Below are 26,569 nucleotides of genomic sequence, written 5' to 3' on the forward strand. Positions count from 1 at the left end.
TCTGGCTTTGCTATTTAGTAGTCCTTTGATTTTGGGCAGAATATAGTCTCTGGGTCTCAGGTCTTCTATAATTGGACTATATAAGGTACCTATCAGCTATGTATTTTGTGAATTATTGGTGAAAATACAAGTGTACCTCATAGGATTGTAGAATTATAGATGTAGAGCTGGAAAGTACCATAGTAACCATATAGTACCACCCTTTTATACTACACAGAAGGAAATTGAGGCTGGTAGAGCTAAAGGGATTTGCTCAAAGTCACACAGGTAGTGAACAGCAAAGATAAGATTTGAACCTAAGTCCTGTGACCCTATAGCCAAAATTTTTTCTATTGTTACAGTATTACCTTTCTCAGTGCATACAGAATTCATGTAAATTACCTATTTATAACTCAAGTTTTTTAATCCTTTAGTACAGGTTGTTATTTGAAGAAATTTTGAGTTTCCATGTTAAGGGAAGGCTTCTTTTGTTCTGTAACAGTCCCTAATTTATTTTTTTTGAATTTTGATTTTTATCTATTAAGATCAAGATGAAATATGCCCATGTATTTACTGAGTCAGCTGAAGAAATAGAATTACATGCTATTAATTTAAATGCTTTTTGAACGTTTTACTTATTAAAGGGTTAATGTGAGTCATTTTTAAAAAAACAGATTAATCATAAATTTAGTAATGTATTCCTCTAATATTTTAAGGTTTACAGATCTCTTTCCAATAGCCATGTCAGCTGGGTATTGTAACTATTCCAGTGCATGGCACAGTGCCCAGCACATAGTAGGCACTTAATAAATGTAGTTGAGTGTTATCATTTTACAGACAAGGCAGATTTAGAGCAGTGAAGTGACTTACCTAAGGCTACTGGGAGAGCAAATATCCTAGCTGGAACTTCATCACAGGTGTTTTGAATTAGAACTCAGTGCTTTTTCTCCTGTACCACATGATTTCATTGTTCTTAACATCTTGCCTTTTTCTTGGGTAGGAACTGATTCATTTTTGTTTTTGCATACCTGTACTGCTTATCGTATTACCTCAGTCTTAGTAGGCACTTAATAAATGTTTGAATGATTCTTGATTTTTCATCTTTTTCACTTATGGAATATCTTATTAGTTGCCACGTTTCATTGAATGTAATTTAAAAAAAAATTGGTACCTTTTGTCATTACATTCCTTTCCAGATTCATCCACTGAACCAGAGAAAGGGAGAAAAGTCTGCTGCAGAAAGTGAGATTTGAGCTGGGTCTTGAAAGAAGCCAGGAGGATAAAGTGAGAAGAGAGAGCATTTCAGGCATGGGGGACAGCCAGTAAAAAGGCATGGAGTAGGGAAATAGAGGGTCTTCTGTAAGAAACAGCAACAGTGTCACTGGATTGTAGTGTGTGTGGAAGGGAGTAAAATGTAAGAGGTTGTAAAAGATTTTAAATGTCAAACAGAGTTTTATGTAATTCTAAATGTAACAGGGTGCCTCTCGAGTTTTTTGATAGGGGAGTGATATGGTCAGAACTGTGTTTTATGAAAATCACTTTGGCAGATGAGTAGAGTGAATTGGAATGCAGAGAGTCTGATACAGAGAGACCACGCAGAAGCCTAATGTAATAATCAGAGTGTGAGATAATGAAGGCCTAACACATGATGGTTGAGCCTGAGTCAGTGAAGAGAAAGGGACGGATTGGAGGGATGTGCTATGTAGGATTAGTTTGAGTAAGGAGTCCAGTGTGATACACCTACTTAGGACCCTGGGTGATGGGGAGAATGGTGATACCCCTAACAGTAATAGGAATGTTGAGAAGAAGGGATGATTTTTGGGAAAATTTAATGAGTTCTGTTTTGGACATATTGAGTCTGAGATGCTTATGGGACATCCAGTTCTAGATGTCCAAAAGGTAGTTCATGATGGGAGACTGGAGCCCAGAGGTGAGAACTGGTTATATAGATCTGGGAATCATTTGCATAAAGATAATTAAGCCCATGGGAGTTGAAATCTACTGCTAATAATAATTCTAATGAAGAGGGCCCAGGACAGCGTTTAGGGTGTGATACTCTTCTTTAGTAGGCATGACCTAGATGAAGATCTAGCAAGAGAGACTAAAAATGGAACTGATTGGGTAGAGAACCAAGAGAAGAGTGTGCAAGAACAGTGAAGACTAAGAAAAGACCTTTAGATTTGGCAGTTCAGTTTAATGATGAAGTCATTTAATGATGAAGTTTTCTTGAGGCATTTAGCTAAGATGGGGTGGAGAGAAAATACAGGTTAGTAGGATCAACTGGGGAAGTTGTGAATCTGTTTGTAGGTAGGGAGAGATTGTAGATTAGAGAAAGAAGTGGGAGTAATGGTAGAGACTATCTACTGGAGAAGACAGGAGGGAATCAAGGGGTGTTTGAGTTTTTTTATTATTATTAATTTATTTTGATTTATCAACAATCACTTCTGTAAGCTTTTGAGTTTTAAATTTTTCTCCCCTTCCCTCTCCCTCCCCAAGACGGTGCGCAATCTGAACCAATCTTGGTTCTGCTCACTTCATCCATGCAAGTCTTTCCAGGTTTTTTGAAGTCAGCCTGTTCATCATTTCTTAAAGCACAATAGTATTCCATTACATTCATATACCACAACTTGTTCAGCCATTCCCCAATAGGGCCTAAATTTTTTAGTGAAGCATGAGGTGGGTATGCCACTGAATGGGTGGGAGGAGAGGGTTCCACAGAAGGCCCTTCCACAGAAGGGATGAAAAGGTGTCAATCACCTCTGTGGTTGTTAGGATAGTGATAGATGAGAGAGGTATAGAAAGATCATCTCACTGCAGTGAGGGCCCAGCTGTAACATAATTATTTGAAAAGGAAGAGGAAGAAAGTCAGCCCCTTAACTGAGTCTCACAGCTGCATTCCAGCTTCTTTCTGTGTCCCCTCTTAAGTAGAGAGGAGAGTAGCTCATGTCTTCGCCGGGGCTGAGCTTGGCCACTATGATTGTGATTGGTTCACTTTTCTTTTTTTTGTTCTTTCCATTGTAAATTATGTTTAGTGTTTTACTAATTCTGCTTATCTCACTCCCCCATCAGTTCCTGTAGATGTCTTGTGTCACCAAATTCTTCATAATTTCTTATGGCACAGTAATTTTCCATTTTATTTCTATAAAACAGTTTTATTTAGCCATTTCCTAATCATTCAGTATATACTTTATTTCCAGTTTTTTGTGATCACAAAAAGTGATGCAGTCGATAGAGTGCCTGCCCTAGAAGTCAGGAAGGCTCATCTTCCTGCGTTAAAAATCTGGCCTAAGTTCAAAGATACTTAACTAGCTGTGGATCCAGGGCAAGTCATTTAATCCTGTTTGCCTCAGTTGATCCTACTATCCTGTATTTTCTCTCCACCCCATCTTAGCTAAATGCCTCAAGAAAACTTCATCATTAAATGACTTCATCATTAAACTGAACTGCCAAATCTAAAGGTCTTTTCTTAGTCTTCACTGTTCTTGCCCACTCTTCTCTTGGTTCTCTACCCAATCAGTTCCATTTTTAGTCTCTCTTGCTAGATCTTCATCTAGGTCATGTCTACTAAAGAAGAGTATCACACCCTAAACGCTGTCCTGGGCCCTCTTCATTAGAATTATTATTAGCAGTAGATTTCAACTCCCATGGGCTTAATTATTTCTATGCAAATGATTCCCAGATCTATATAACCAGTTCTCATCTCAGGGCTCCAGTCTCCCATCATGAACTACCTTTTGGACATCTAGAACTGGATGTCCCATAAGCATCTCAGACTCAATATGTCCAAAACAGAACTCATTAAATTTTCCCCAAAATCATCCCTTCTTCTCAACATTCCTATTACTGTTAAGGGTATCACCATCTTCCCCATCACTAATGTGAAATATGTTTAATAGGAATGTATATGTATAGCCTGTATCAGATTGAGCTGGAGAAGGAAATAGCAAATTACTTCAGTATCTTTGCCAAGAAAACCCCAAATGGAGTCATGAAGAGTTGACATGATTAAAAATGGCTGAACAACAATATGCAGTTTTTTTGGTGTATAAGGGACTGTTCTTTCTGTCTTTGATCTCTTTGGGGTATATGCCTAGAAATGAGATCTCTGAGTCAAAATATGTGGACATACTAATTTTTCTTAAAGCACAATCCTAAACTTCTTTTCAGAATAATTGTGCCAGTTCATGGGTCCACCAAAAGTGTGTGTATTCCTGTCTTCCTTCAGCTGCTTCAACTTTGACTTTACATTTATCAGTGGAAATGGCATTAAAGAGGATTCTTTGCCATGTGCTTTGCTATTATACCTAAGCATCCGCAGCCGAAGCCTTTTAGGTTTCCTCTCACTCTATTAGAACGTTTCCATCTTAGCCCAGTGTACAGTAAGCACTTATTAAATGCTTTTTCATTTGTTCATCTTCTGTCACTTTTGCCAGTTTTTTTAAGTGTGAGGTGAAAGCTCAGAGTTATTTTGATTTACATTTCTCTTATTAGTGATTTGGAGCAAATTTTTATATGGTCTTTGGTTACTCATTGGGAGATGGTTCTTGGTCTTGCATGTTTGTGTTAGTTCCATATGTATCTTGGATATGAGATGTTCTTAGATATTTGACAGAAGGATTTTTTTCCCCCAGTTGATTTCTCTTTTTATCCTAATTTTTGAAGCATACTAACATTTAATGCTTACTGCTTTTTTTATGTTTTCTAGAATTTTGCAATCAGTCTCAGTGGCCTATAGTTTGAAGACCTAATGCCTTTTTTTTTTTAATTGGAAGGGCATTTGCTTTTTTCTTATCCTGAGACATCTCTCCCATCCTCTAAGATTTTTATTTTAGATTATTTATACTGATTTAGTATTGATATCTCCTGGTTCTTTTAGCATATTAAGATTTTATTTATTCTTGCTTGAAGACTTGGACTTAACTGAAGGCAGGTTGATGATTGCTGAACAGCTCATTTATCTTGGTTTTCCATTCCCTGCCAACCTTATTTGTTGTGTTTTTCTCAGTGCAGAGACAGATAGGCCTTCTTGGAAGAAGAAACAGAAGCAAAGCATTTCAGCTTTTTCATTTATCATTGGTTATTATTATTCTATCACCTTTATCACTGGTCCTCTTCCATTTTCTTTCTCTTGTGAGACTGAATGACTCTAAACAACTAAACGATAGTTCTCAAAAGACCGTTTTGTTGTTCCTTTGTATGCATCCTCAGTTACTTTCCATTGCTCTATAATTCCATTCCATTCTCTATAATTGTCTTTTAAAAATCTAATTTGATCATTGAGTCCTTAAGACCAGTGTAGGTTGGTCTCAGTTAGGTAGTAGCTCCTCTCTCCATTCCTTTCAATTCTTGTGTCTTCAGAATTGCATTTTTAGAATTTCTTATTCAACCTAGGCTAACTTCTGCAAAATATTAGACCATCAGATTTTACTCATGTGTAAGCCTTTCAGATAGGTTTTTCCAAAATCTAGAGTAAATTTCAGATAATGCCTGACCTTTTTCTCTATTAAGAGAAGTCTATTAAGAAGTCTGTTATGGAATGGTCACTTGCCATCATGAGGGGACAGCATACCTGCATTCAAGTATTTGAAGGGCTGTTAGGTAGAAGACGGATAGCACTTCTCTTTGTTTGGTCTGAGAGAGCAGAACCAGGAGAAAAAGGGAAAAGGATAATGGGAAGTGGTACATTTAGTGGTACTCAGGAAAAACTTAATTACAATTAGAGTTGACCACTGGTGGAATGGGGTGCCTCCCAAGAAGTGGTGTGGTATTCTTAATGCTTGGAGATCTTTAATCTGGGGCTGGATTTGCTAAATATGTTATGGTGATTCCTTTTGAATGTGAATGACTGGCTGTTCATGTTCCTTCCAACTCTAAATTTGATGGGTCTACTTCACCAAAATCTTTCCTTCTTGTTGGTCAGACTTAGGTCCACCACAGCAGTTGTCTATTTCACCTTTTGAGGGATGAAATTATGAAATTAAAGCAAATTAAACATTATCAAATGCTTTGTTTTTGGCACAGAGAAAATTCCAACAGATGTCCAGATAATTGAAGTCAGTCTGTCACTACTGTATGATTCATAGGTGCCAGGTTTGTGATCTGTTTCATGAACATCTTTATGGCAATGTCATTTCTCTTTTTACCTCACTCAGAAGTGTTCTATTATAGTTTCTCCTCAGATGTCTGTATTTCCTCATGAGTACATGTACTTTATATACGATGCTAATTCCACTTTACTTTTTACTCAGTTTGAATCAGGTGTATCCTTCCAGAGCAGTATTCCAGTCCTCAGTTTATTCCATCTCACAAACACTTGTTGTTGTGTGTGAGTTAATATTTGCCTCTTTGTTTTAAGATATCTAGTTTCATACCTGCACTTGGTGCATTTGTTTATAGACATTAGAGGATAACTGTGATGTTATTTCTAAATTTTGTCCCTGAATTACTGTGACTGTTTATTCTTCCTGTGCTGTGACATTTGCTGATCAAAAGGTCTAGTACTGTACAGTACTTTTTTCAAAGTATTAAGTGGCTAGGTATGATGCTTTTGTGTAATTTCACCTTTTTCATTTTTTACTCTTGAATCATTTTCCAGCGTATTTTTCACCATCCTTACTTCTGACCCATCTTTGCATTAAAGTTATCAAGTCTCAGAGTATGTATTGTTTAGTTTGGAGGGGTCATATTGACTTCTTTGAATTTTTTTATCTTATCCTTTGCAACAGATGTTAGCACATAAGCTGCAATTTTTACTGTGGTCTTTTTGCACATACTTAGCATGAACGCTACAATATAATATGACCAAATGTCAAATAATCTATTAAATGATGTTTCTCATTGCATTTGGAATCAAAATAAGACTCTTAACTCTCTATTAGCTTCTCTGTAGTTAATCCATAAACCATCATTCTTTCCTTTTGTTGCAACTGTTACCTGGTTTTGTTTATGTCAGGAATGTCAGAATCGTTGAGAATCACTTCCTCTTGTAGTGTATCCACCTGTTAATTAGTAGACATGAAATTCACAAATAGAATACCAGTATCTAAATAAATGTATATAGATAATGTGAGTTTACATTTTCAGAAAAATTATTAGTCCAAGCAAATAATTTGTTTAGCGCGCGTATGTTAGACACTATGCTAAGCACTCAGGATACAAATATAAGCAAAAAGACAGTCCCTGCCTTCAAGGGGCACTTTGATGGGGGAAAGACAAACTATAAAGGAAGCTGAAAAGTGTGGTAGAGAAGGTACTCAGATGGAGCAAAATCCAGAGAGTTGGAGGCACAGCAGGGAGGGGAATAAAGTATGGGCAACCTGAGCCAGACCTCAAAATAAAAACTCATTCATAAGAGAAAGGGCCCAGAAAGGATATACTAGAATGAGAAGGCCCACAATGCTGAGGGAAGTTTCTAAGGTCAGAAGGCAGCTGATGAACACCTCCTTCCTCCTTGTCTCCTACTCTAACATTGTCAGTGTGGAAGTTTAAAACTCAGCTAAGTGCCATTTTGTATTTTTTCTTTGTTTCATGAGTTCACATCGTAGTATGGCCTTCAGAAAGCAAAGATAGTCTTTTACCAGGACCTTATTTGAAACTTTTTCAGCATTGTGTAATCTACCAAAGCTTGTATTCTAGTAATAAAGCATCAGAACAAAACTTTGGGGACCCTTTAATTATAAATTTTAAAATTTTGTTGTGAAAGAAGTTAAATTCACTGGACTATAGTTTGCAGATCCTGTTCGCTATCCTTTTTTGAAAAATTTAAAAAAAAATTTGCCCCTTTGCTAAACCAGCATTCGTTGCCACAATTGTGTAGTAGTTATCAAGTTTGGCGCTCCTTGGGATACTGTCCATTTTGTCTTAGATAACATGGGCTAGAAGACAACAGGCCTTGGAATTGTCACAGCTGCCTCAGTAGGGATTTGCCAACGGCTTCTACTTTTCTCCTTACTCTGGTCATTTTTGGATGTCCTCTTACTAGTGTCACCTAAGGATCCACATTATCATCCTTGGAACATAGGAGCCTACTTTCTCCAGAAATTTGTTTCCTCTTTTGCAGGAAGAGCCTCTTTCTTACCTACTGTAAAGCTCCAAATGTTCAGTGGTCCTTTGATTCCTTTTTTAAAAAAATAGATTTTTACTGTTTTCTTATTGCCTAGACTTACTACCTCTCTTACTCCTAACCCTTCCAGTGATCCTTCTCTTACAACATAATTTTTTTTTAAAGAAAGAGGAGAAAATATTTCAGGAAAACTGATCATACATAGGGGAAAAAAACCCTTATGTTATATGCAGTGTTCTGCACCTATGGGGGATTCCACCTCTCCTTGCAAAGGAGTGGGGTGAATAGCCCTATCATCTATCTTCTTTGGGGTCAGGTTTGTGCTCTGTATTTATTAATATTAATTTTTTGTTATTTTGTGTTTTCATTTACATCATTGTAGTCATTGTTATTGTTTTCGTGGCTCATATAAGTGAATCTTTCCATGTTTTTCTGTGTTCATCATGTTCCTCATTTAAAAAAAAAACCTTTTTCTAACATTATTCCACCTGCCCACATGAGTCAGAATTTCCTTTTGCCTCTTCAGGTCCTTTATCTTTTCTTCTCCTGAGGAAAACATTCTTTCTCTGATAATGTGGAGAGTAAAAATATGTTTCACCTGCATTGCATACCAGCGTGTACTTTGTATATGCTCTAGTATTATAACCTGCTGTTAAAACCTACATCCTTGTAGCAGAGAGAGACTGTTGATCTTCGCTGCAGTGGGGCTTTTAAAAAGTGGCACCAGTTTTATTGGGTCTCCTTGTTAACATTGTTGCTGTCATCATCAATGGTTTTCTTTTAGCTCCAGTGTCTCCCGGTAGCTTCTAGGATAAAATACACTCTCTTCTCTTGGACATTTAAAGCTTTGTTACATTCTGATTCTATTCCTGAAGCAGGTGTCCCAAAAGTCTTAGTGCAGTTTAAAGCATTGCTTTTAAGCATATTATTCTTACTCTCCTTCCTGCACCTGACATTTCCAAATAAAGTGGCCTACTTATTGTCCCCCTGCGTTGTTGTCCTCCCCCCACATACACACACATTCTGTCTTCCATTTCTGTCCCTTTGCACAGGCTCTTCCCTATTCCTGGAATGTACCACTTTGTAGAAGGTTCAAGCTTTCAGAATTAGTCTTGAGTTATCCTAATCCTTCTCCAGTTGCCCATTTCCTCCGACACCACCAAAATGTCTATCTGTATGGTTTGTTGTTAATCTTTGTTCATATTGTTTCTCTCTAGTGAAATGGAGGCTCCTTGAGACCAAGGATATTTTTTCTTCTTTATATGTAGTGATGGGCTCTTTTGAATGAATGGATTCATGATTCCTTCATATCTGTCATTTTTTATGGCATAATAATAGTCCATCACATGAATATACTGCTACTACTACTACCACCACTACCACCACCCATTTATATGGTGCTTTAAGCTTTACAGAGCACTTTACATATGTTCAGCCTTTTCTCCAGTTGGTAGGTGCATTTTATTTTATTTCCAATTGTTTGTTGTTACAAATAATTGCTTCTATAAATATATTTTCTTGCTGTCAATGACCTCTTTTAGATATAGACCCTGTAGTGGGAGTTCTAGGTTAAAGTGTGAACAATTTAGTAACTTTTGTTGTATAATTCTAAATTGTTTTCTTCTTACAATTTTTGGGAAAGGTCCATAATCTTATGTATCTGGATGTCAAATTTTGATCAAAGTTATTTTTTTGCAATATTTTTTGTGGTCCATATTCTAATATATCTGCTGATTTCATCTGCATTGGTTTTACTTGTTCAAAAGATTTCTTACATATTCAAATGTTTATTTTGTCTTTATCCTTTGGTCATTAATTCATCACTATCTGTAATTGTGTTGTATATATTCACTTCATTCTACTGTCATTGAGATTTTTATGGTGTTACTTTGGATAAAATATTCATTTAGAATTGATTAATTATCGTGTAACATAAAAGATGTTACTTAAAACGAATTTTTGGCTAAACTCTCATTCGGTTTTCTTAGTTATTGTTGAGTGAGTCCTCTGCTCTTCACCCTAACTTCCCTAGTAGTTTATCTAGTTAGGATTGGTGGGGGGAAGCTAGGTGGTGCAGTGGATAGAGCACCGGCCTTGAAGTCAGGAGGACCTGAGTTCAAATCCTGCATCAGACTGAACACTTGACACTTACTAGCTGTGTGACCCTGGGCAAGTCACTTAACCCCAGTTGCCTTCAAAAAAAAAAAAGATTGGTGGACATACTATTGCAGAGCACATTTGTTTGTAGGTCTTACTTGTCCTACTCTATTTGGAAGATCTTTTCTGTTTTTTGTAGAATATTAGGTAATTTTGAAAATTACTGGTTTGTAATATAATTTAAGATCTATAATACCAAGCTACTTTTAAAGCATTAAAATTACTAAATATATTATTTTAAAAAAACTTCATTCTGTTCTTGACTTCAGGAATAGTACTTGAAGCTGTGATGAAATGAATTAATGCCATGTTGTAGTAATTGGGCTTGGACAGGATTGGGTATTTAGATACTTAGGTTGCTGTTTTTTTAATATTTCAGTGATCTGTACTTTTCTTAGTGTGTGAATGTCACTTCCTCTGACACATATGGCGGCTCTTTTATAACTTAGAAAATGATTATGAATTCTTGGGCCAGAATTTCTTTACTCTGAGATTGATCTGGTTATGAGCCTTTCTGAACCAGGGTGGTCTTGTCTTTAGAGGACAGAGATACTGTATTATATTATTGGTTTAGTAGTCTCAGCTCTGCAGCTCTGTGCAAGTCCTACCAGAATTTGTGTTCTATGGGCATAGACTTTAACCCAGTGTCCTTCAAGATTGCAGGTAAAGGTGAGAATGTTTTTCTTTTCTACTGTATTCTTTCATATTAAAGTTATATATAAATGTAATAATATTTATGTTAGGATCAGATGCAGTACTTTGGTGTGTGAGGAAATGTTGAATGGAAATAGAAGAAAACTTTATAGTTTAAATTTACATATTATTAGAAAATACTTAAAACTTAACACTTTCTAAATATACTCATATATCCCTAGCAATCTCTCACAAAATAGTTTAAAAAAAAAACTTTAGATGAGTACTGTGCTGCAAGGAATCCTGAAAAACCCAAGGGTTTTTTTTTTTTAATGAATTTTCTGTTATTTGTTAATTAAAAAAAATAATTTTAGAGGGTTTTATTAGAAAGGTTCTGGCAGTTTTGTTTAAACTAAACAATTCTGCCATCAATTAAAAGTTTGAAAACCACTGGTCTGTATTCTCTCTTTAAACATATGTTGATGTAATTTTAAAGTATGTATTGTTATAACTTTTTTAGCACTAAAATTAAGCACTAAACTTATAATCTCAAAGGTCATTTAATTTTTTTTTAAAATGGCATGTATGGAAGGCAGTGTAGCATATATAATGAGAAGGTGTGCCTAAGTTTATTATGTGCTCTAGGCACACAAATAGAAGAATTAAATTAATCCCTGCTCTCCAGGAGAATTGTCTTCCTCACACTAATAGGGGGAAACTACACATAAAAGAAAGGTTATTTGTAGGGTGGGTGGGAGGGTCTAGAAATACTTGGGGTTGCCTAGGGGGCCTAAAACTGATCAGCAGATCAGATGACAGTACTGAGGGTCTCTAGAGGTAGAAGGCAAATAAGCTCTGCTCTAGTGGTGCTTTTTACATCTTACCAGAATTTTTATCTTCCATCTCATCCAAGCCATGGGAGCAGTCAAGTATCTCTCATAGGGATCCTGGGCAAGTGAGACATCAAAGGAGAAAGGGAAGGGAGGAGTAGGGGAGTAGGAAGAAAAGTTGGACCATAGGGTCTTCTTGACCTTGGTTCAGATTCTGCTGACAGATATTAGCAGTGGGACCTAGGCAAGTCACTTAATTTCTCAGTGCCCCAGGCAATTTTCCTAAAACTGTAAGTTGTAGAGTGGTTTCATATCTTCATTGGTAGATACCAGTGAAATCGCAGGTCTTCTACCACCCCTACCTTCCCATTACATTTGAAGACCTTTTTTTACTTTTTCTAGATAATTCTCAGGGCCTGTGTGATCCTTCAGCATTTCAAACAACTTTAAGAAGTTGTTTGCTCTTGCCCTCGAAGAAAACCCACTTATGGGTACATAGAAATATGGCTTCTTAAGAAAAGTTCAAAAATTATCCTAGCAGTGTTGTCATTGAGTGGAGAATGGGATGATAAAGAATTAAAATGACTGTTAGAAAAGCGTAGTTTATCTGTTCTCTAATACAACAGATTTATTTCTAGACATTTATTCATTTGTCTTTGACTCTTTGTGACCCCATTTGGGGTTTTCTTGGCAAAGATACTGCAGTGGTTTGCCATTTCTTTCTCCAGCTCATTTTACAGATGAAGAAACTGAGGCAAACAGGGATAAGTGACTTGACCAGGGTTACACAGCTCGTAAGTGTCTGAGACAAGATTTGAACTTGGGAAGATGAATCTTCCTGACTCCAGGCCTGACACTGTCTACTTTATGACCTAGCTGCCCCCATTTCTAGACAAAGGGGATGAAAAATAAGTACTTAACTTATGGGCAATATGACACAATTATAAAATAATGTTAGCACTTAAAAATGTGCTGTATAAAGTAACGTGGAAACATAGTTACTTGTGTTTGTGACTCTTAATAATCTGGTCAGTTTATTCTTTTTTTTTTATTTATTTTTAAAATTTTTTTTGGTGAGGCAATCGTGGTTAAGTGACTTGCCCAGGTCACACAGCTATTAAGTGTCAAGTGTCTGAGGCCAGATTTGAACTTAGGTCCTCCTGACTCCAAGGCCTGAGCTTTACCTACTGCCCCACCTAGCTTTTCCCCCACCCCCCCAAACCTTTTTTTATTTGGTCGGTTTATTGTTAACAGTTCTTTCTTTCAAACAGTACAGGGCACAATCTTAATTATTTGTGTTGTGACACATCTCTGTTTATACCTTCTTTTCTTGATTATCTGTCCTGACACTTGACCTTCTTTCTGTTCATACTTTTCATACAGCTTCCTCTCCAACAGGAAAGTTTTTTGAAACCTAAACACTTAATCGTTGCCCTTGATTAAGGAAAGGCTTCAGAGGGCGAAATTCATTATTTTAGTCAGGTGATTTGTATCAACCTTAAGTGAGCTTCTAGAACATGATAGAAAAGATATGATAGTTAAAACAGATTTCTGAAGTCATCCTAAGACATAAAACTTCTCTCAACAATTATGTATCCTTGTGTATATTATGTTCATACTGTGGATTCAGTTAAAGTTCTTCGGCACTTGGTGTGTTCAGAGTACCCCTAGGAAGCAAGTGATGTATAAAGCTGGAGGTTTATGTGTCCTCGATTGTCCTTCGTTAGTAGAGGAAAGCAGTAGGTAGCTTAGTTAGGTATTTATAACACTTGATTAGTATTAAGTGCATATCATGTGATTTTATGCTAGTAAGTTGTAAACTTAGATTTAAAATAAAATGATTGAAGATTTAGCCACTTGAAATGCTCTCGTGGAAAATTTATGATCTAAAATAATCCTTTGGTCATGACTTCCTTTTGTAAAATAAAAACCTCCAAATTGAATAATTTGCTTCTCATTTATCTACTTGGGTAAGTTAAGAATTTCAGATATCAGCTTTGGTTTAAAGAATGATATGCCTGTGCTTACCGTACTTATGCATCTCCAAATATGACCAATATTTTTGTTTAACCTTGTTCATCAAGGATGTTACTCCTTTACTGTCCTTTGTCATTCTCCCTTACTCCATCCTCATTCTATAGACTACATAAAACTGGCTGATGCTGCTTTATTTGCCTCTTTTGAAAAATCGGAAACTATGTACATATACATTTTATTTAAAATGTCCCAACTTTAGGTGCTGTTGCTAAAATTACTTATGTGAGTGCACATAAACTCGGTTTTAAAGAATATAGAGTTGATTATGTTGAAAGGATGAAACTCCATTGTGATTCTTTGTGAATATTATCGGCATACAAGGTAAAAATCAGACAGACAAGAAAAAAAGAAATAGTAATCTTGGTGTTTATGTGATTTTATTAAATATTTAACTTTTTATTTTAAAAGATTTGAATAATTGCCAAGACCCAAACCATTAAAAAGTTGGGTGGCTTGTCAAACTTATAAGCTTCTTCATTGGTTCTGTTTAATTTTATAAACTTTTCTACACTAGGAGTTGGAGCTGTGTCTTCGGGACTTGTGTTAAAGACAGTAAGTTAATCCATCATGATGTGTCTTCATATTGTTGTGAATGCCGTTTACTTTACAACAGTATCAAGAAATACTAGTGAGTTTGGAGAAGTTCCACTTGATTTTTTAGGGGTCTTTTGAGTTTAGAGACCTGGTTTCAACAGAGGGCAATATGCTTGCCAATCTATGCACTTTATTACTTAGGACAAGAATCTTTATTTCCTTAACTTACCTTTTGCTTCATGCTGTAAGCAGTTTTATTTTTACAACCTCCCTGCCCTGAACAGGCATGCAATAATAGTGTTGCTCTCTGCTGGAAGTTGACTCATTTTAATTAGGGTTTTTAAAGTATCCTCATAGTGTTTGTATAGTTTTTCATAGATATTTAAGGATTATCTTCCATATCAGGAAGTTTAGTAGATGATGATGTTTGAAAAAGAAACAAGTGAAGAATGGAAATTCTTTAGAATTTGATCAACAAAATAATCTCTATTTGAATGTATAGAAGAAAACAAAATGTTAAATTGCACTACTCATTAGAGCCTTCTTAAACCACCAGAATTTTTTTTTTTTAGGCAATTGGGGTTAAGTGACTTGCCCAGGGTCACACAGCTAGTTAAGTGTCAAGTATTTGGTCTGCAGCCGGATTTGAACTCAGGTCCTCCTGACTTCAGGGCCGGTGTTCTATCTGCTGCGCCGCCTAACTGCCCCAGAACACCAGAATTTTTTGCAGTTTATTTTTATGAAGAAGGCAAATGACCAAAAAAAATCTGTATCATGAATTTATTTAACAGAATAAAAAAAATTTTAGGGCAAAATTCAGATGCAGTGTATGCTTTAGTCTATCTCCTATGCCTTCTATACTTAACTCCATCAGAGAACTAATGCTTTATGATGGCTTTTTGTGCCATCCTCTTTGTGGATAACTTCAAATCTGTACCTTCATCTCTAACCTCTGATCCCAGCCTGTATTCTAAATGTCTACAGAACTCCTCCACTTGAAATTCATCTTCATAAACTCGGCAGCTTCAAAGTAAAACTCATCAGCTACCTCTACCATCCCATTTTATAGACTACCTACAGCTTTGTCACCTGTTAAGCTTCACCTTCTTGCCTTGTAGGTAGTCATTGTCCAGTCTAGTAACTCTTTCTTCACATTCTCACATTTGTATTCCTTTCTTCTTTCTTCTTTTTCTGCAGATTTGTTAAAGTAGTTTCCTAGCAATTGTTCTGCCTAAGTCTCTCTTCCTTCCATTGATACTGTTTCCCGATCAAGTTCAAACTGTTCTGCTTAGCTTTTAAATTCATCTCCACCTATTTCTTATCCTGTTTCTTAAACATGTGTGTTTTCCATTTGCTCTTATATGGTTACGAATTATGGAACACTACGCTCTTGGAACAATCAGGATTAGAAGGGACCAAAAGGGAATGGAAAGATGATGTTGGCTATCAGGCTATATCATGTTACCAGTGATGTACACAAAAGAAGTGTTATAGCTCCAAATATATTTGACAAAGGTGGGGAGGGCAGTTACATATTGAAGGTAAACAATCTGATTATTACTTTGGTATCCCTAAATTATTAAAAGAACCAGAGGAAGATCTCCAGAACATTGGATATTGTGGAGAATTTATGGAAAAATAGGGGCAAGGATAACGCAAGAGGACAAAGATGTGAAGGGTTGTGATATATATCATTCTGGCACCACCTTTTCTGTATCTATACTTAATTCCCTCCAATTATTATTATAATTGCTAATTATTATCCAGTGCTAATTATTATCCAGTCTTCATACGTACTGTCTTTTCTGCATGCATGTTCATTCTCATGCCATGGCTGTCATATCTCTTTCTATATCCTGCCTATACTTTTAAAGACCCACCTGAAGCTCTGTGTTATTCTTGAAATATTCAGTAGGCCACTTGTAGACATGCTTCTGACTTAACTTTGTATTGTATGAAAATGTCCTGTTTCTAATTGTTTCATTTTGTGTTTCCCACTTTCCCTTAATAAATTATAAACTCCTTGTTGGCATATGTACCATATTGAAGCTTTTTTACTTAGGATAGAGCTAGGCATATAGCAGGCACTTCTTCAATTGTGATTTGACATCCTGTACATTAAATATTCTTGATTGGAGAGAGACCTAAAGTTCTAGTCCTAGTCTCAGCTCTGCTCCTAACTACTCATGGATATAACAGATCACTTAACCTTTCTGAACTTCAGTTTCCTCATCTGTAAAATTAAGCAAATGGGCTTACGTGATCCTCAAGGTCACTTTCAGTTTTAGAATTCTGTTGTCAAAATAATGATTATGTGATATTACTGTATGATAAAAACAAACAAACCCTTAAATTCTAAGTTTATTGTAACATGGCTATTACTAAGGTAGGAAAATAAAGTTAGTCTCTTCCTTCCTAGTAGGTTGAGAACTAAGAAGATATGATTACAAAGAAATGATAGGGCAGGTCTTAGAAAAGCCTTTGTCTTACTCATTCACTCAACTGTAAATATGCTGAAGCACCTACTATTAGTTAAAAAACAAACTGTCCATAATGTAACTGAAACATAATAATATAGAATCTAAACAGTATTAATTCATAAGATTGTTTCTAAGGGCAGATGCTTCTAGAGTTCAAAGGTTGGATATCAGTAATTCCATTAGGACGGGAGAGATCATCTAGCCCAACCTCTTTGATTTACAAATGAAGAAACTGAAGGTTGTGATTTTAGCTCTTACTGCCTGAAGTAGTATGCCAGTACTGCCTGGATTTCAATCCAGGTCTTCACTACAAAATCATCTGCTCTCCTTATAGGTTTCCTTCGTTCCTTCCTTACCCCTTTCCTTACCTGGTCACCCTGGAAGAAGAACTCTTGTCTCTCTGTTTCTTGTCTCAAGGTGCTTCTCCTGAACAGGTAGTAGTACCTCTTGGGTTAGGCTGTGAGAAGGGAAATATTGAGAAGGTTGAAGGTGTCGTAGGAAAGCCAGCATAAAGCTGGAGGGAGGGAGAGAGATTGTACAATATGGGGGTAAGAATATAGGAGGATGGGGCTCTGGGAATGAAAACCATGGATAAGAATTCTGGGCAGTTACATGATGAGTCACAAGGAGTTAGAACAGGTTGCTTGATCTTTTCCTTCCTTCATTCCTTCCCTGTTTGCCTGAACAAGTTCTAGCTAGTAGAAGGAGGAGATAAGGAACAGAAAGAGAAGAGCTCTGGAGGAATTGGGGGTGTTGAAATATAAGTATTATAATAATAATTATTATAATAACAGCATCTTTAGGGTTTGCAGAATTCTTACATGTGTTATCTCATTTGACTCAAGCTGACCACAGAGTGGAATTAGACAGGAGAGGGTCTTCATTCTGGCTGATATTGATACCATTTTAGTAGTATTCCTTGTCATTGAGGTGAAAGTTATGAGAAACCATGGGTCCTGAGTTGTGGAAGGGGTGGGGGAGGTGTTTGGGTGGGTAGTGGTAGATCTAGAGTTTTATTGGTTTAGAGAACTCCTCTAAGGTGAAGAAACTTATTCTACTAATTGCACCTGCTCTGTAACTCATTGTCTTAGTTGCTAGACCACTAAGAGGTTAAATGACATCTGGGGGAATCAACCAACCAATGTGTCTGAGATGGGACTTTAACCCCCAGGTCTTTTGGCTTTATTGCTAGCTTTTTTTTTTTTTTTTAACCAACTATACCACCTGCCTCTTTGGGCTGGTATTAAGAGAATTTGATTTCTAGGAAGGGAGAGGGATCTATTCAGTGTCGGCGGGTAGTAGGGCAGAAAAGTAGAGTTTGTGTCTCATAAGTTTGTCTACTATTGGTTTGTAAGAGAGATTGGTAAATCAGGAATACATAAGTACAGAATTGCTTATATACTGATAGATTTTAGAAAGTTTTCTATTATGATATTTGAAATAAAGATATTTCTGGTTAATTTTTAGATAATTGGAGAAGTTTAGATAATTAGATAATAGAGAAGCAAAAAATCCTTGTTTGTATATTCTGGTTAATTGAGGTTTTAGAGTTCTCTTTGTTATGGATGTACGGGTTACCAGAAAAATAAGCTAAGGTTACAATCAGCTATACTGTTAAAATTTTATTAAGCTTAATTTTCACCTTAAGTATTTTTTCTAATTTAGAAAACATTTTAGCTACAATTTTTTTTCCTTTCATCCAACAATTTTTCAAAACTGTTACCAAATTTGGCCAGAATAAAGAGTAACAGGCACAGCATAATTTTCAGATTAGAATTTATGACAATATATTACATTTCATACATAAACTGTTTCAAAGAAATGAGAAAGATCTATGTTCAAATCTGCCTGTGATATTTACAAGTTACATAGCTTTTCTGAGCCTCAGTCAACTCTCTAAGAACCTAAATTATAGACTGATTGTGACCTGCACCTTGCACTAGCGAAAAAGCACACTCAATAGTTTATCTTTTGAGAAATTGAATTTTAGGTAGAATTAGTTAAAATTAACTCAACGTGACTTTTAAAAAAAAATTGTCGAAATGGATACTTTTTCGTATTAACTTTTATTTTGCCCTGTGTTTTACATGGTAAAAAACAGCTTTTAAAAAATTTTGTGTAAAGAGTTTAAAAATTTTTAATGATTTCCTCCAATTTCAGTCAATTCTTGATTTCTCATAAAGTCACTAGCTTCCAATTGCTCTGTTGCAATTTTTAAGGAAGTATTTTCTTCAGTAAGCTTTTGGACTTTATTTTCCATTTGGCCAATTTTGCTTTTTAGGGCATTCTTCTCATTGGCTTTTTGGACCTCTTTTGCCATTTGGGTTAGGCTATTTTTTAAGGTGTTATTTTCTTTAGTATTTTTTTGTGACTCCTTTAGCAAGCTGTTGACTTGCTTTTCATGATTTTCTTGCATCACTCTCATTTCTCTTCCCAGTTTTTCCTCTACTTCTCTTACTTGCTTCTCAAAATCCCTTTTGAGCTCTTCCAAGTCCTAGGACTGATTCATATTTTTCTTAGAGGCTTTGGTTGTAGGAGCTTTGGCTTTGTTGTCTTCTTCTGGTTGTATGTTTTGGTCTTCTTTGTCACCAAAGTAAGATAATATAGTCTGACTTTTTTTGCACTGCTTACTCATGATCCTGGCCAATTACTTGAGTTTTAAACTCTTTGTTAAGGTAAAAGTCTGCTTCCAATGTGAAGAGTGTACTGTCCCAAGCTTCAGGGGTTTGTACAGCTGTTTTCAGAGATACTTCTAGGGACCAGTAATTTTCAGTTCTTCCAAGGTGCTATGATAAGGGGTGAGGTGTTTCCTTTCCACAGTCACTACAAGCTCCACCACGCCAGTGCTCCTCCTCACCCCAGGACGGCCCCTCAGAACTGTGACCCAGATCCAAGCACGGGCAAAGCAAGAGATTCCTGCTTCAGCACTGGCAAAGAGATCCCTGCAACCTCCCTCTGATCATCCACTCGATTCCCCCTCAGTCTGTGGGCTGGAAGCTCAGGAGGCAACCACCATCCTGGGCTGCGCTGGGGACGTGGAGCTCAGACATAGCTTCTCTCTCACCGTAGTCAGAGACTTTTCCCACTGACCTTCTAAGTTGTCTTTGGCTTTCTGTGGGTTGAGAAGTCTGGAAACTGCCACAGCTGCTCACGATTTAGTCCTTTGAGGCCTGCTCCACGGTCACTGTGGCCTGCGGGCCCACTCCGAACTGCGTTCCTTTCCCCACCAGGCGAGATATGCCTTTCCGATCAACCATCCAGGTTGTCTTGGGCTGAAAATTTGTTTCACGCTTTCGTTTTGTGGGTTCTGCTGCTTTAGAATTTTAGAGCCATTTTTTTTTACAGGTATTTGGAGGGGTTTGGGGGAGAGCTCAAGCAAGTCATTGCTTTCACTCTGCCATCTTTGCTCCTCCCCCCTTCAGTCAATTCTTAAGAGCTGCCAAACCAAATCAAGGCACAAGTCTGATCATGTCAAAATCACTAGTAGCTCCCTATTGCCAATCAGATCAATGAATAAACATTTATTAAGGGCCTTTTATGTGCCAGGGACTGTGCTCAGTGCTGGGATGCAAAAATAAACCAAAGAATGTTTCTCTTCCTTCTTTCTTGCCCTCAAGAGTCTTGTAAGCCAATGGATTATTATTATCTTTAAGATAAAAGAAAAATTCAGAATCAGACTTTTTAGAGTTGGACAGGGGCCTCAGCAGCCATTAGTTTAATCCATACCCAGAAAGAATCCTCACCTTTAAGTGGTCATCCAGCTTCTGCCCCACTACCTTCTGTTATATCGCATTTTGCTTTTGTACAGCTCTGATTCTCTTAGGCTTCTTTGCAGTTTCTGCCCTTTACTCCTGGTTTTGCTTGGGGAGGACAAATAGAATAAGTATAAAAAATCCCCTTTCCATATCATAGCCATTTAGATTTCTTGAAGGTATCTACTTAGTTTCTTCTTAGACTTCCCTTCAAGTTTTCAGCTAATCCTCATGTGATACTGACTTTAGACCTTTGGCTATTCTGGACATCCTGCTGTTTATCATTTCCTTTGTTGTAAATCGTTGCTGTGCTTTGTGTTTAGAGAGGATCAGAATGCCCTCACACGTCAGGGTTACCGTACAGTGTGTCTGACTGTGACTAATCAGGTCAGTGTGAGCTTGGAAGGCTCTACAACAGGTTGGGCACAGATAGTCCATAGTGTACAGAACAAAACACAGAATTCTAGGTGTCTGACCAGAGCAGAAGCTATAGTGGGACTCATACCTCCCTCTTTCTGAAGGTTTTCCTTCAGTGCAGCCTCCACCTTGTTGTCTTCTGTAACACTGGAGTCATTGAGATTGCTAGGCCTTCTGAGCACAGCTCTCTTCCCCCACCAGCCTTTCTAGCCTTAACATTATATTACTTCCTATCATATACAATATGTTACTGCTGATACGTGCTGTGCCTAGTACTCAGCACTCCACTTCCTGCTTCTACACAGCCTCAGGCTTCGAAGGACCTTCTCCCAGCCTTTTAAAGTTTTAAATCTTCCTTCCAGTTTCAGTTTTAGGGACTCCATTGCCATGAAGCCTCTAAGTCTTCGGTTGTTGATGTTCTCTCTCACTTAAATTACCTTGTATTTATTTACCCTTGTGCATGTTATCTCTGTTGCCCCAGTAGAATGTAAACACCTTGAGGTAAAAGACTTTTGTATCCCAACACCCAGCATGGTTTCTGGCGTATAGTAGATGATTAATAAACATTTATTGAATTTAAATCTTCTTGTCACTCACTTGCTGTTCTGTACACTTTTCCTGCTCTCTGCTTATACACAACTTTGTTCAAGTTGAGAATAGACGACATATTGTTTTTCTTACTTCAAGCAAATAATGAGGTCAGGCATCGTTGCCTATATTTCTTCTAATTTTAAATATCAGATGTAAGCATCACTACTGCAGCTTTGCTTGATTTTGGTTTGTTCTTCCAGCTTCATAATATCCATAACAAGAATAGAGAGTAGTAGATTTAGGGATTTATGGAAATGGTACTCCACTTTAGAACCCTGTGATTTTTCTTTCTTTACTTCATAAATCCAGGCATGGAGTGCAAGTAAATGAGGAAGAGGCATAGGTAAACATTTACCAAGTGAAAAGATAATTGATGCACATAGACATAAAGACTTGTTAAGCAATAAAAACATATGAAAATGTCAGGAGTGTAAAGTAGGGGGCATAAATGTTAGTACAAAGGTCTGTTAGTGGCCATCAGTATAGATTATGCAACCTTTTAGGAAATAAATAGTATACTTTTCCCTTAGGAAAAGTGGACAGGATAGTTTTCTGTTGCTCTGGACATTGGAAGGCAACGAGTCTAACCTTCTTTTTGAGATAGACAGAGATGAGTAACTAACTGTCTCAGTTGACTTTTAAAGGAATTGAAGCTTTGGGCAGAAAATTTTCCTTCATGAGAGTCAGAGTGCACATTAGGGCATTCTGCCTTTTACATGTTGAAAGCCACAGGAGTGTCCTGCCAGAGGAAACTTAGGTGCAGCATGCCAGTATGGTTAAGGAGTCGAGGATACAAAAAGGGGAACTACTAAGGGGAGAAAAAACTACTAGTTGGGGAAAATTACCAGCAATTATTTATAGTAATTTAAATTTTATAGATTCTCAAATTTAAAGTTCAGTGCTGTAAAGAAGATACTGGATCATAATTATCATTGCTGACATTTATGTAGTGCTTTATGATCATGAAGTAAGTTTTCATGCAGTATTTCTTTTGATTCTGTCAACTCTTTAGGTAGGTTGTAGTATAAATGCTATCTCTTGTAGCAAATAAATCAATAAGAGTTTTTTTAAGAGCCTTTTTTCCCCTGGCACTACTAAGTGCTGAGGCTAGAAATAAACCAGAAAGATCCTTCCCTCAAGAAGCTTACATTTTAATGAGGAGATGCATCATATTCACAAATAAACATAAAATAAATGCAGAATGACTAACAGATTTTTGGAAGGAGATGTACTAACTGCTGGGGAAATCAGGAAGCAAGAGATGATAGCAGTTCTTAAGAGTTGAGGAGGGAGATTATTCTAGCTCTGGGGTTATCAAAGTCCCCAGTGGAATGTGTAGGAAACACCAAGTAGAATAAGGAAATGGAGTCTCTGAAGGCCAAGTGAGAGAGTTGGGATTCCAGACCAACCTTTGGTACCTTTTCCAGTCCAGTGAGCTAATTAATTATACTTTGGAGTTGGGAGTAGAGAGGAAAGGGGAAGGCCTGGACCTTGGAACTCCTCAGGCCAGGGATCTTGAGGTGTGGATATTCCCTTCACCAATGCAGATCTTTGAAGTTTCCTTACGGTGCTGAGAGATTAAATTACTTGCCCCCATCACTTGTATGTTCTAGATCTTGACTTCATACTGCCTCTATGTCCGTTATGTATGTAAGTGTGTGTGTCTGTGTGTGTGATGGATATATGTATATGTGTATATACACATATACATAAATGGTACCATAAAGTCATGTTCTTTTATTGAATTTATCACATAAAAGCTTTAGTTTTAAATGCCCTCTTTGTCATGGGTTACTTAATGCTTGGTGAGAATACCAAGTGTTAAGTTTCCCTAAGGAAGATCTTCATATAAAAGGTCTGAATAGATATTTAGAGTTAGCTAAATATTTCTTTCTGGTACTTTTTAGAAAGAGGAAACTATAATTTAATGCAGAGGTTGATAGTTTTATAATGAAAAAAAAATCTGTACACAAAAATCCTAATTTATAGAACAGATCAAACTATTCATATTATAAAAGATTTCTGCCATTTACAAGAGATTTACAACAAGATTCCTATTTTTTAAAAGGTTTTTTAAAGTTTGACATATTCAAAGTTTGCTTAAAATTAAGGATCTGTAATCAATTGAAAAGAAATGTTTAGTATTTACTCACAGAAATTCATAGTGTCATCGACTTAAGAGTTGCAAGGAATGTTAGAGATACTCTTGTCTAAACCCCTCATTTTAAGCACAAGACAGTTTAGGCTCAGAGAGGTTGATGACTTGCCAAAAGGGCACATATAGAGTAATGTAGAACTGGACTTTGTATCCACGTCCTTGGTCTCCAAATCCAGTGCTCTTTCTACTTCATTATATTACTTTTTTTTTTTTTTTTTTTTCCCCTTTCGACCTCAGAATAGGATAAGGAAAAAATTTTGGAGCAGCTGGTTGATTTTCATCCTATTTACTACAGAGAAAGTGACTTCTTAGGATTTATACAGTGTGAGAGTAGTAGAATTAATTGAAATATAGGTCTCAAAATTTCTTCCTTCAGCATTACATCTATATAGCATCACAAGTGTTTAGAGCTGGAAGGGCCCTTAGGTCATAACTTTAGATTTGGAAAGGACCTTATTGGTCATCCAGGCCAATCCCTTCCTTTTACAGATGATGAAACTGAGGGAGGTCAAGTGACTTGGCCCAAGGTCACACAGAAGCAGATTGAATATTTGATGCCACTGTGACTGTTTTGTGAGAAAAGGGTAGAGTAATGGATTGGAAAGCGACTGAAAGATTTCGTTTATATTAAGTCATTCTAAATAGAGGCTTAATCTCAAACTATCTTGTTTCTATTTCCTTCCTCCAGATGCTTAGTAAAATTGTTTAAACAAAAAGTTTTTTTTTTTAAACATCTATTATGCACATTTCATTTTATTAATCATTCTATCTTTGGTTCAAGGAGAGGACCATCAGAGAGTTCTTTGATGTCTCCCTTCACACGATTAGGAAGCGGTGTCAGTGTTACATTTGGAGGCCGGGGGTTGTTGAGGGAGGGACAAGTATTGGGAGGGTGGTACAGAATTAGGAGAGACATGATAGGGTGAGGTTGCTGAGTGGAGACTGGGTGAGTTCAGTGTAGATGAGCATTCAGTACATTTTCAGGTTTTATATTACATGATACACTCCTTTTATTCATTTTTTTTTTTAAGTAAAAATGTGTTAAATAAGGTAAGACTACATGGGTAGTAAAGACAGCAAGTAAGTGACACCATAGTTTATGGAGTTTGCCAAAATTTGTTTTATGCATGTATTTTCAGAAATATTTGTTGAATAAAACAAAACATGCTTGTTTTAGTGATGAATTAGGCCCTGTGGGTTAATTTATGGATTATAAAATTTACCTTAATTCTCTACCACACATTAACTAAATTTAATATTTTGAATTAGTTAATTTTGTGACTGCTTAGTACTGCTAATGTATTGGTGAGGTTACAAGGATTAAAAATTATTTAGATCAGTATGAATCTTATTTGATCTGACTGAGTCAGAGTTTCAGAATATCAGAGTTGGGAGGGAGCCTAGAGGCTATAGTTCAGTCTGGCCAAATTGGTTTGGGCTGGATTGCTACATTTTACTTGTTTATTGAAGACATCTTTATCATTTCCTCCTTGTTATTTTGTCAACATTTGTGTTGAATCACTGGCAACATGCAGTTTTATCCATAGTAAAAGAATTATAAAAATACTGTATTTTAACTGGTCTCTTTTTTTTAAATTTAAACTTGTAGGATTCAGTGGTCCCAATTTAAAGGCTATTTTATTTTCAAATTGGAGAAAGTAATGGATGATTTCAGAACGTCAGCCCCTGAACCAAGAGGTCCTCCTAACCCTAATGTTGAATATATTCCCTTTGATGAAATGAAGGAAAGAATTCTGAAAATTGTCACTGGATTCAATGGGTATGCATTTTTACTATTTTAAACATTGAATTCATAATAAAATGTTAACTGTTTCATTAAGTTTTGCTATGTCTTTTTTTTTTTTTATTATACTTGCCATTTAGAATTCTAGATTTTGCTCCTTGGAGCAACTTCACATGAGCGACCTGATATGAACATCAAAATGTATGATTTTGATTTAAAAACAAATGTTGATGACATCTTTTTGGGTCTTATCCTTTGGCTAATGTACAGTTTAATTTTAAAATATTTGCAGTTACCTTATTTTTCTACTCAAAATGCATAATGACCTTTTTTATGAAGTTAGATTTTACAAAATGTGTTCATGAAACATCAGCATAAATAGAAGGATTTAAGTTGTATTTAACTTACAGGATTTTATTCTTATATGGTACTATAACTAATGTTTTTATAGTTTGTATAGAACTTGTAGCTTACTAATAATGTTACATATTTGTAAATTGCAGAAGTTTCTTACAGCAAAGTTAATATTATAAATTTTGTTGTGTTTAAAAATTGTCCAGAGTAACTTTTCTGGAAGGTGACAGATTTTAATTTCATTTTTTAAAAGCACATTACATATATTATTTGCTTCTTTGTGAGAAGTTTCAGTGAAATTATATTTTGTTAAAATAAAGCTGATTTTTAAAAAATGGATGTCTTCTCTCTTATTTGATTGAAATTTTAAATAATTTCCTATAATAATTTAAAAGGATTTGTAAAATAGTAAAACTATTTAGGAATTTGAATTGTACAGAATTAGATTAACCACTAACAAACAGGTAGTTCCTTATGTCTTTAAAATATCAGTTATGATGAGTTATAGAACTGTTATATTCAAATCTTGGGGTAGTTATTGAAAAGGGTTTTATCTGTGAGGACAGTTGATGGAGCCTAAATATCTGTAATGTTTTTAGGTAATAAACAATGTTGAAACTTTGACTACAACACTGATCTTCACTGAAGTCTATGTTATTAGTTAAATTTTCTGTTTGATGTCTTGTCATTCCTATCTTGAAACTGTATCTCTAAAAAGAATGAAAACTTATAATTTATTGTAAGTCTATTATAAAAACCTTTATTTACATGAACCCTTTTAGAAGTAAGGATACTTACTTGAATTTTAAACTGGAATTCTTACACTAGAAAAATATAAAGT

At 36.1% G+C, this 26,569-nt stretch overlaps 1 protein-coding gene across 3 annotated transcripts in view; it reads left to right on the forward strand.

The window, feature by feature from the left end:
* Positions 1 to 26,569, forward strand: part of PPP4R2 (protein phosphatase 4 regulatory subunit 2) — a 58,651-nt gene that overhangs the window by 17,328 nt on the left and 14,754 nt on the right. For all 3 annotated transcript variants that reach the window (XM_027863970.1, XM_027863971.1, XM_027863972.1), the window contains exon 3: positions 25,240 to 25,410. In XM_027863970.1, the coding sequence (XP_027719771.1) occupies positions 25,240 to 25,410 (171 nt within the window). The remainder of the gene's footprint in view (positions 1 to 25,239; positions 25,411 to 26,569) is intronic.

The sequence above is a fragment of the Vombatus ursinus genome, unplaced genomic scaffold, assembly GCF_900497805.2.
Source record: "Vombatus ursinus unplaced genomic scaffold, bare-nosed wombat genome assembly UNPS02014773.1, whole genome shotgun sequence".
Classification (NCBI taxonomy): Eukaryota; Metazoa; Chordata; class Mammalia; order Diprotodontia; family Vombatidae; genus Vombatus; species Vombatus ursinus.